The sequence below is a fragment of the Leptidea sinapis genome, chromosome 11, assembly GCF_905404315.1.
Source record: "Leptidea sinapis chromosome 11, ilLepSina1.1, whole genome shotgun sequence".
Classification (NCBI taxonomy): domain Eukaryota; kingdom Metazoa; phylum Arthropoda; class Insecta; order Lepidoptera; family Pieridae; genus Leptidea; species Leptidea sinapis.
This window is the reverse complement of record NC_066275.1, coordinates 7,738,236-7,750,265: the sequence shown is the minus strand read 5'-3', so window position 1 is coordinate 7,750,265 and position 12,030 is coordinate 7,738,236. Positions and strand designations below refer to the sequence as shown.

The window sequence follows — 12,030 nt, the reverse complement described above, 5'->3', positions numbered from 1 at the left end:
GTACGTTTTCAAGTTAGAGTGAATTTTATGGACTCGATTCCAAACATTTTGCTTTAATTTTATAAGGCGTTGTATCTGTTAAACTTTTACTATAACTACGCAGCGCTACGTGGATTCACAAAGGAAAGTTACTTTTCCCATAGTCACTGTAAACAAAGCGCTGTAAGTGGACGACAAAAGAGGGTAGAATTAGGTAAAAATTCTTAGCTTGTGGCGCATAGACGGAGTGTTTAACAATAAATTTCCATTTATAAAGCCGCAAGCGGTAGGAGGGGGCCAGGGATGGCTTCCGACGCTTTTTTCCTTCATTTCCTTAAGGCCGCGTGGCCACCACCCTGGGGTAGCTACGAATTAAAATGTTCGCTTCGTTTTATTCGCATAATTACAAGCATCATGCAGACAATTTAATGTTGCATTGTGCAGCGTATACACGAAATGTAAAACGTAAAATCTCATGGAACTTAGCTAGTAGACTATACAGGTTATGTTATTTTTACTAAACACATGCATAACATAAAAAGTATAATAAGCAGTTTACAGTATTTTGTTTTTAAAAGTGTGAATTAATTCTAGAAATATGTTTTCAAACACTTAAAATCGTGCAGCTTAAGACTGCGAAATCTTATGAAATCGAAACGAAACTAATGGAAATTAGATACCAGAAAAACAAATTATTACAATCGTATGATTCATATTTAAGCTTCCTGTTGTGAAGATAATTCGTAATACCACAAAAGCATTTCCTTATTCTCGGCTAAAACAGAACGTGGCAGTCGTATAAACAGCAGAAAATATTGGCGGGATAATAATTAAAAGAAGCGATAATGTCCCCGCGGTGACTTACGGCCGCACCATCCTTTTTATTTGATAAATACAATTTATTCGTTCGCGGCCGGCCTTCCTGCTTCTTGGTGACTTTTAAATTCTTATAAACGATTTGTTTTGTAACAATCTGTATCCGAAGACTTTTAATTCAGTAAAACGAAAGGAAGTTCTGCATAAACTTTCCACTAATATCTTTTGATAGCAGTGGTAATGGCAACTTTGGTCATCAAATTAATTCTTTGTTTCAACTGCACAACATGTTTCTTAAATAATTCTAATTTTTGTAATTTAAATTCGAAGCAATTCGTTATTGTTTAGTTTCATAACTATTGATTCCGTTAATATTAGATAAGTTCCAATAAGTTAGTTTACATGCAGAGTGCACCTAAAGCCCAACCACACGGCTTAAAGTTTACTTATGTGAAGGGTTATACGAGAGTGCGAGTCTCTCTTTCCAGAGTTTGGAGAGTCAACATTTCCTGAGGATGCCTCGAGAAGAGGTGAAACACGTGTCGAATCGGATTACGTTGTTTACGAGTTTTACGTTACGGTTACGAGTTTTACGTTGCCGATTTTCCCGGTTATTAATTATAGGGTTCAGGTTGGGCTAATTCTCCGGTGAAGGACGCTTTACCTGCGTGGCCGTGGAGGACGTACGAGCAGGTGACCCTGGTGTTAGAGATCACCGCCGCCCACTTTCTCTTGCAACACCAGAGAAATCACAGGAGCGTTGCCGGCCTTTAAGGAAGGTGTACGCGCTTTTACTGAAGGTACCCATGTCGTAACGTTCCAGAAACAACACAAGGAAGCTCATTCCACAGCTTTGTTGTACGTGGAAGAAAGCTCATTGAAAATCGCACTGTGGAGAACCGCCACACATCCAGATAGTGGGGATGATATCTCTTGGTGTATTCTGCATGTAGAGTAACAAATCTCAACTAACACTTAAGATAACACATAACACTTCGATATGAAATTCCGCAAAATAATGCATAATTCAATAATATTTTTAAGTATAACCACTGAGTAGGGATAGATACCTACTTACGTATTACTGTGATGACTACAATATTTTTTGTCCAGATAGTAGCAGAGAGTACAATCGAATCGCGATTTCGGAATACTTTACGCATTTAATAAAACAAAGCAGTAAAAGTTAAGAATACATATTTTTACTAGCACAGATAAATAGCCCGTGAACTCAATGTATCCCTCTTTTGATCGTAATCAGGACAACTTTACTGCGCACTAAATATTCTCCTGGCGACAATTGCGATTATGAAAAGTGCACCGTTATTTATATCCTCCGCCGTTTTTTGTCGCCCCCTTTCAAGGGCAATTAAATACCGCCAGTCTAAAGCACTTAGCATATTCTAAGCGTCTTTATTATCAACCCCTTTGTAGATACTTCTCTTAAGTGGAGAAATATTCTAATAAACGTATGATCAGTTTTATGAAAATTATTAAGACTATTCAATGATTCTCACTAAAGGCGAAGAGTAAGCAGAAAACACGCAAACATGATGTTTTTAGACAAGTTTTGTGGTGAAAGTATAGCATTTCGAGCTATGAACACTATTTAATCCTGTTACACATATCATTAAGTCTTATTTGTAGGTTGCTAATGCTTGCTGTTGGTTATAGTTAACACTGCCGAGCCTTTTTGAACTACCACTTTTCTTCGAAGTTAAACAAGTTTTTTGGCATGGCGTGACGCATTTTTTTGGTACTTCTCTCAGAAAAGTTATTCTTATAGCTTGTTCTTTTTTGTGTAGGTTAATTTATTCAGATTAGTAGTGAATAACGAGGATTGTAAGCACTGTTTTCCACGCAAGAATTTTGAAAATATTGGCTTTGTTACATAGATGGCGGGCCGGCAGCCGTGAACTCATATCGCTCAAGGTCGCTGGCATTTAGTGTCGCCTTAAATATTTAAGTTTTTGTCTTAGCTGAGACTTTATCCAGGAGGAATATCTTTTTAATCCGGTGGAACCCAGAAGGTATTCTGGTAAAACCCAGAATACCAAGAGAAATATACATTGTTCGCGACCTTTGAGGAAGTATATATTTACTGGCTATATTTTTTTGGATGATTCCAAATATAATCTACGGCATTTCTATAGCGAAAGTACTTTTCTATAGCGTTTGTTATCACTTAGAAGATTTTAATAGTCAGATGACTTGTATTGCTACACGAAATCTATTGTTTTTCTGAAGAATACTGTTTTCCTACCAAAACAATAACTGTCTCCATAAGATCCTAGGTAGGTAGGTACGAATGGTATATGTATTAAACATAACACAGGCAAATAAACATTGCAACTGATATCTCTATAGATCTAAGCTTTGGATTACTAGTGTTAAGATCTAAAAGAGGCTACTTTCTCAAATTAAGCCTTAACAACAAATTATTTGAAATTATATTTACTATTAATGAATTTTCGCTGTTCGATGGAACCTCTGTCTCTCGGGGAAACCTGTCAAAGTGCTCCAAAGTTGCACCGTCTGTTGCCAGTTGCGACAACTTTTAATAACCTCTTCTATTTGCTAAATGGATTTAGACATATCTATATCTGTATCTATAGCACGAAGGGATAACTCGCTGTAAGTAATTAATAAAAAGGTTTCCTATAATGTAGTAGAAAAGTATATTGCATTATTTTCATTCATTTCATTTAGTTTTGGAAATTCTCATTTAAGTTGTAAAGTTTAGTAAATAATTAGTGTTTGTAAGAAAATGAAGAGAAGTTATAAGGAGATAGGATTGGAAAATATAACACTGCGTCGTTGAATTGGTAAATACTGCTTACTAAAGTATACATAAAGTGAAGCCTAAAACTATTTTAAAAGTAAAAAAAATCTATCGTATTCGTTTCTCCCTAAATATTCCCCAGTACTGCTTTAAGTGGAGTTCTACGGAGCTATCGTTCAATTTACAAGGAGCAAACCGATATTATCTAACTAATAGGGAAGCTGCAATCGTGGCTCGTAGAATTGAACGTCTCAGCCCTGTCTCCCCGTAATCCGCGCTTATAATTGATGTGACAATGTCAAATGGGATCCGCGGCCCGCCTGCCACAGATAATCGTAAAAATACAAATCCATGGAACGCAATGATCGATTGAATCTATGGCCAATAAATCGCTGACTAGAGTACAATAACATCTCCAATATTACATTTTGCACTACTGCCTTCAATTATTTTGTTACTATTAACTCATTTAATCTCGAATGCATATTACTTTTTTATAATTTTAGGTGTTTTATTATTTTAGCAGCATGTAAGGAAAATAATATTTATAGAAGATTCATGTTGGTTAGAAAACCGCATGTCATATGTGTATTATTACTATATAAAACTATAGGTATACTAACTAGGCATATAGGGTTAGTTAATTTTATATTTGATTGCTTTCAAATATAAAATTAACTAACCTATCTCATAACCTTCAGAATTATATTGAAATAGAAATCGTGTCTTTTGTACTTAATAAAGTTTAAGTTAAGCTGTTATGATTAATTAATATGTAGTTTTAAATAGACCTTCTCTTCTGATACGAAGAATGTAACATTCACTTTTATTTTATTATTGGTTTAACTGTGAAGTTTAAACGTTTTATTCTTGTAATAATTTTATTGAAAGACATTTTTTTCGACTTGCATAATTTAAGAACTAAAAGTGGAAGTAAGAATCTGTGAACGAAATTTGGTTAACGAGTTACCCTATATTGCATAATCGGTTCGAGTCTATACGCCATTTCGATATCTTACAATAAAATAGTAAAAACTATAATATGAGTATACTTATAGAATTCTATTTGAAGAGTCCAACAAACAATTGCAGAAAATCAATTAAGTAGTTCCAGACCCTACACATGTTCTTAGCCCGACACAAATAATGTGACCACAGTATTTAGTCGACGCTCGATGCTCGCTCTAATGGCATCCAACCGCCAACTGGCCAACACATTAATCCTTTCTCCTGTTGATTAATTATTCAAACATAGCCCCGGGCTTGAACTCAACACATATTCTTTGCAAATTGTTTACAACGACGATTTATGTTGAGTATGTTTCTATTATTGTTTCATTGCGAAGTAAATTAACTTTTATTCAATTGTTATTTGAGCATCCTGAAAAAACAGATATCTTAGTCGTTACTGGTCCTCTACAAATCTGAAACTTTCAACTTTTGTCTTCTTTTATTTCCTATAATTGTATCCTACAATACATATTTTGTCGTATCTTTATTAGGACGCTCCACAATTAGAAAGAGCTATTTTTTTTATTCTATAATATATTAATTGCTTTTTATGGAAAAAGACTAATCTAATCGAATCATCCATAGCTTATTATTTTCAGACTCATATCAAAAGGCACTCCGTATTTACATATGGCATCTTTAACGTAGACCATTCAAAGATCTTATATATGCCTACTTGTCTAAAGAACATTTTAGTTTGAATCTTTGCAGAGTTCTCAGTAGTGCCAACAACTGTACGTTATAAATTATTGTAGGTCACACATTGGTTGTTCTCGTGTCTAACAAGTGGGTAATAAATGGTGTTGGAGTGCCGTTCGCTTGTTTAACCCTCGCGGCTCAGGGAGTAATGTTCGAAGATTTACGGCAGTGTAGGGGTCACTTAGGCACACCTCGAGAGTTGCTACCGTGTCCTACTTCATTTGATCATATCACTTAACCCTGTTTTAGTGAATTATGACCTACATATTCGCATAAAACGATTACGCGTTCATACTCATTTCATTTATTAAATATTCATAAACACAAACATTTTTAAATGTTAGCTGTTCTATAAGTGATAAATTATTTTAGTAGGTACCTAGATACTAGAAATTTTAAACTATTAAATAGAACCGTGGTCCAATGCTTGTACCTTTATAAGGAAACTACTACAAATTAACACTGGTCATTAGGTATGGTTTAAAAACTGCAACATTACACAATAATGTAACAGGACGTCACTGAACCATCAGATAGCTTGAAATAAAAACTGCGTGATTCGGTTTCTAGTAACAAGTGCTAGGTATTTATGAAGGCTCAAAGCAAAATTCCATTAATTTTACAAGGGGACCAATATTGAAATGATCAGTACGAATTAGTACCATATTAACTAATTGAAATGATTTCCATTTAAATTATAAAAGAAGGTATGAATATTCATTCACATAGTAGAAATAAAAGCGTAGGTAAGGTGCCAATAAATAAAACGTTCATTTAGTTATCAATAGATCAAGATTAACACAACTGAATTATATGTAAAAATATTGTTGTCTGCAAGCAGATTTCCCCATACCCCATAAGCTTTACTTTGAGCATACTAATTACTAATATGTGTTACTGAGCAACAACTTATGCTTTTATCTTCTATAGCTTTGTAAATATTCGATAGACGATACCTCTAAAATGCTATATTCTTGTCACTTGTCACAATGTTTGCAACAAAAACTGCCGCAACAGTATCTAGAAAGTTCCTTCGTCACGTGAGCCAGGCTTCCCCAAATGTGATCATTATGCGCGCCACCCTCACATATTATCTCCCCGCAAAAACTTTTCCGCTTCTACTATTTTTTTGTGTACTTATTCTTCCTGCTTGTTTCAATTTGTGATTACTTATCCAGTGAAACAAGTTTATGCACTCGCTTCAGTGATATGCATTTTTTTAAGAAAACTTCTTTGTATGAATTAACGTTCGTATAAGTTATATCTAGGTCTAGTCGTAGGGGCTTTTTTGTCACAATCATTCCCGAAGTAAAAGGTACTTTGACACGCTTTTTATTAGCTTCACCTGTATGTTTGTTTGTAACCGACTCATTTGGGCGCGATTTTGACTCACTTTAATCGGCCAGTTTCCGTTCAAACTTCGTATATTTATCGAGGACCGACAATACATTAATTTGATAAAATAATTCCATTTTTCAATTTGCAAAATAATATTTTTGTTAATTTATATAATTTTTTCATTTATCGTCGATAAGGCAGGAATTGATGTTAGTTTTAAATTTCAACCATTATCTTTTCAATGCGTATTTTTTAGTAAATAAAATTGCGTACTGTTAAAACAGAAATTGATACATCGCAGGTAGGTGAATAACTACAATTTTCCATAGTCCTGATGTGTAATGGTAGCTAGCGTACTTTCAAAGTATAAGGCTACATGGTGTGCTAGCTCCAATTCACAAGATTAATTATGAGTATTTCCAATCGGTAAAGTTGTCTCCTTGTGCATTAAAAATTCATTCATTATTCGACTCAAATATGTTCGTATAGCCAAAACAGAGGATGTGACTTTCATTTAAGCCCGCAACTATATTCGAATCTGCAACCAGTTGTTCACAAGAAAGACAGTAGTCCGATGACATCCAACAATTAAGTCGTCGATACTAGTATTACTATTTCATGTCGGTTTGTCCACATCGAGTATTCGAAGACAGTTAGTGACCCTGCGCATTGAACCGCCGGGTTCAAATACCGGTAGATGCAAACATTTATGTGATGAATTTGGACACTTGTTTGCGTCATGTCGAGTCATGGATGTCAAGTCATGGATGTTTATATGTTTCTATGAATGTTTATATTGCATCAAATATATCGTTGTCTTGCTCCCATGCCTATATGGCTATGCCTTATTTGGGATAAGATAATTTGTGTAAATATTATTACTAGATATTATTATTATTATTGTTTTGAACGACTCTCCTTGGCCTATGTATTTTATATATGTACGTAGGTAAGGCATGTTAATATACTTGGATAGCTCCGGATATATGTATAGGTATATATATGAGCGCAGCAAAAAGCCTCCGCAAGTAAACCCAAGCCCATAATTATTCAACGCTGACCAAGGGCTATCGGGTTTCAAGCCCAGTTAACTGTTAATAACTTACCTACTGGATAGTTAAGTGAAATTTATATCCAAGTTGGCACTTACCTTCTTCAAGTTTTGAGTTTATGGAAACAGTGATCTGAAGAACAAAAATATTAATTATTAATAATTAATTTCAATCTTATTAGAGGGTTATGGCACTTAATATCGAAATTGTTTTCCTAGAAATTGCCTTTTTCATACCACGTGACGATAATATTTTTTTTAGCCGATTTCGGATTTCACACACTTGACAAGTGACAACATAATTGACAGCGTCATACGTCATATTGTTCATACAAAATAATACATATGTACCTACTGAGGCTCTGTAATATTAGGCTTACACAGTAAGAAATATTAATATTACACATATTGAGTCCAATTTAGGTAGGTATACGGTACGGTATGGTATATATAAGACATTTAAAAATAATAGTTGAAAAAAACTTGCTTTTAAAGAAAACCAAACTAAAAAGTAGAAAATAATTTCTATAAGCATAAACTACGAATATTTAAAAACAAATAACGTAGGTAGGTACTTGTTATTGTAAAAAAGAAGGAATTAGCACGCGCCAATTAGCAGTCCTTGGCACAAAGACACTACCGGCTATCGGACAAAGATCACGTATCATGAAGATCCTGATAAGAATGAGACAGACCAGACACCAAATACTAAACCTGTGTGCAATGATTTCAATGAATCCGAGGTTTCGGATTGGAAGGGGTTGCAAATCAGTCAAGAGTTACATAGAAACAGAGAAACATACACAGCTAATAAAAGTGTGCAATTTCAATTCAATCTAACATTTTAAAAGGGGGTGAAAATCATGGTTTCCTTTACATACTAACATACCTATGAATCTAATAAAAGCGTGTTAAAAATACAAATTTTTCTCATATACAATTATAGTATGTAATATGTACCCGATATCTAGACAGGGGATATGGAAATAGAGACAGCACCAACATTTCATCGTCCTCCCACAAGGCTGGATGTGCGCCGTCGACCGAGACGTAAATAAAACTGTTGTAACCGTTTGATTGACAGCTGCGTCTGTCCAATGGAAAATGCACCAGTTGACGAACACGTCAATCAAGCACCACCCAACACAAATACAAAACTAAAAACCCACGCAACCTATTTTAATCCCTAACTCTGTAGCGGTAAGGGTGATAGCCTCGATTACAATATGAATACACGTGCCCTGCGGAACCATCACGCGAACGCGATCGCCCCATTATTCGCCGCCCTTTATAATTTGAATTTCCAATTCCAATTCGTATTTGTGGTAAAAAGAACAGTTTGGACACAATGGCGTCAAGGGCGGTGCTCTGACATGCGATCAAGTTATTACATTAAAGGAACGGGCGGCTCGCGACGAGCTTATAATCATGTTACCTTTCCGAGAACACAAAGTAATACTTAGACGCCAAGGAATGCGAGTTTACGCTTTACCCAGTGTTTGCAATTTCCATGTCGTTCTCGTAAAACTCAATACCTACCTAACTAGTCACACATACTTTTTGAAGTAAAACTTCTTACACACGCTTAACTTGGGGAGGTAAGCTGGCGAATGCTTGAAGAAAGCGTTACGAACGAACGCTAGTGTTACGGGAATCGTGATTTCTTAACTTGGGGATAAAGCCGGCGTATGCATGATGAGAGCGATACGAACGAACGCTAGCGCGTTACACGAACGGTAATTTATTGATTAGTTCGAAATTTCATTTGTTTCTTAACCAATTTTTTAAATTAACATTTTGTTTTACTTCAGTCGTGTGGTCTAACACACACTCATTTTTTTATGAGAAAAAGTGACGAAACTAGCAACTGTGATAATTGATACGCTATTGTAATTGTACAATGCAGTGCCGCTCAGGATTCCTGATTGAATCAAAATCCAAAGCAATACCTGATGTGTATTTTAACAAAATCGAATAAAAATAGAGACTATTGCAATATGTAGGTACCCAGGTATCTACTAGAAAATTATGAAGGTTTTTCGGATTAATCATACTAGGAAATTTAAAAATGTAGGGTTATGTATAAAAACAAATTGTAGGTATTTGGTACCTATCTGTATTTAAATAAAAATTAAACAATTAAGAAGACCTTAGCTTTAGCCTACTTGATGAATGTAAAAAAAATACTTTAACTTTATGTCTAGGTATATCTATATTATATATATATATATATAAAAATAGAGCTGTGTGTCCCTATATTTCACTTTTGCAGCTAAAACTGCACGTCGCAGACGCATAGTGTCTGTATGACGCAATATGTACAATTGACATACGGCTCCCATCGTGTACTATGGTGGTCTGTGGTTGCAAGTTGATACCTATAAGGGTGTAGGAGATACGGGGATTGAACCATGTGATTTCTAAAAATGTGTGATTATCATTTAATCTAAAATGGGTTGGATTTTTCCAGGAAATTCTAGAACGTTTTTAAATGTATGCCTACATTCTAATCAAATGCAAATGTTTTAGAAAATTTAAGAATGATCTAGAAATTTCTGAATAATTGAGAACATCCCAGAATAAGTATTCCAAGGCTCTGATTGATCGAACATATTTGAAATGTGCGAAAAAATTCTAGAATTATCTAGAATATTCCAAAATAATTTAGAAAGCTAAGGCAGTTCTAATTGGCAAGGTCAAATAAATAAGTTAATAAGAAAAAAGAAAATGTCTCTTTTATATGAATTTTTGAAGTAAGTTGTGATAGATTATTAACGTTAACAAATAAAAATACGATAAAAATGACCGAGCGAAGCGGCAGCTAGTAAACATATTAAACTAGATACCGACTTATAAGAAAAACTATTTTTGTACTTTGAACCGGACGGACTAGTAAAAAAAGAAGGACTTCGCGCCGTGATATTAGCAAGTGAAGCACCTTTATGCTAGTGTGTGTGTGGTTACTGGGTAAACCGGTTACACAATTTTTCCTCCCCTAAATAATCATATATCCACAAATACTTTTATAGTATTGTTTTTACGCTTTTTCACAACGCACGACGGCTTTTTTAAAATATTTTATTGCGACGCAAACTGATCTGTCACAGACTATGGAAAATCTCATAATGGCGGCCGATCGGCTTGTATTAGTGTAAGTGTGTGGGGCTATGTATTTACACGTTTACCGGCTTGTTTTGGTGCCTCACTGTTATGTAAGGTGGCACGGAGTCCTTATTTTTTTACTCGTCCGTGCTTTGAACATTAGGTAAAATCCTAATCCGACATGCATTACTTACTTATAATTAATATGAGATACTTATTCTGCATTACTATTTGTTTCAGAAAATGGCCTTCCGCGCAGACTTCGAACAGCTTACACGAACACGCAGTTACTAGAATTAGAAAAAGAATTTCATTTCAACAAATACTTGTGTAGGCCGAGACGAATAGAGATCGCTGCATCGCTTGACCTTACAGAGAGGCAGGTACGTGTCTTAAATAGGGATATTGTATATGTAGATAGATTCAAAACCTAAAAAACCATAGGCAACTATATTTACATTGAATAGCACGGGCTGTATTAAAATGACATAAAAACCATAGAAACTTTAGACCCAAGAAAAATTGCAATATCGTAGCCCAAGATTTCAAAAATATGCTAATAGAGTACATTATCGAACATACGCTGAGAGAACTGTTGATGATATATAAAATCAATCGAGGGCACATATCAAGAATCTTCCTGACTTAAGAGTGTGGAATGAGACAATGAGCAAAATATGCCCTAAAGGCCCTTAAATAACAATAAGGTCTAAGGAGCTGGGCAAATATTAACTAACAGTTAATAGTCATATAACTGTATTTTTATTTTACACTTTAGATTTGTTGGCCGTATGTAACATTGTTGTTGGGGTCCCTAATAGATTATCAATTAAGAAAATAAAAAATGCATGATAAAATAATGGACAAATAGGATATGCATTCGAACGAAGGAAGGAGCTAAGAAGGAACGAGGTTAGACAACGCTCAGAAATGTTGGGTCATGTTAAGCACAAAGCTATTTTACAGAGAACAGTATTAAATACTGTAATAATAATGTATTATATGCTACATACAATAAATTTTATTGCTGCTAAAAGCAGAGGGTAATAAACCTTTCATGTTTTTCCTTAAAGTTATCAAAAATAAATGGGCTTCTAGTAAATTAAATATCTTATGTCTTCGTTGTTTCTATGTCATGGTATTATACATTTTTGTAATTAACACAAAACCCCTTATTTTAATCAATATCTACTTACGTAGAATATATTTTTTTCTGAATCTAATTAAAAAAAAATAACTGTCAAAGTTATCA

The 12,030-nt window shown here is 34.6% G+C and overlaps 1 protein-coding gene across 1 annotated transcript in view; it reads left to right on the top strand.

The window, feature by feature from the left end:
* LOC126966845 (homeotic protein proboscipedia) overlaps positions 1–12,030 on the top strand; it is a 98,219-nt gene that overhangs the window by 84,063 nt on the left and 2,126 nt on the right. Inside the window, exon 3 of the mRNA XM_050811108.1 lies at positions 11,019–11,161. Coding sequence (XP_050667065.1) covers positions 11,019–11,161 — 143 coding nt within the window. The remainder of the gene's footprint in view (positions 1–11,018; positions 11,162–12,030) is intronic.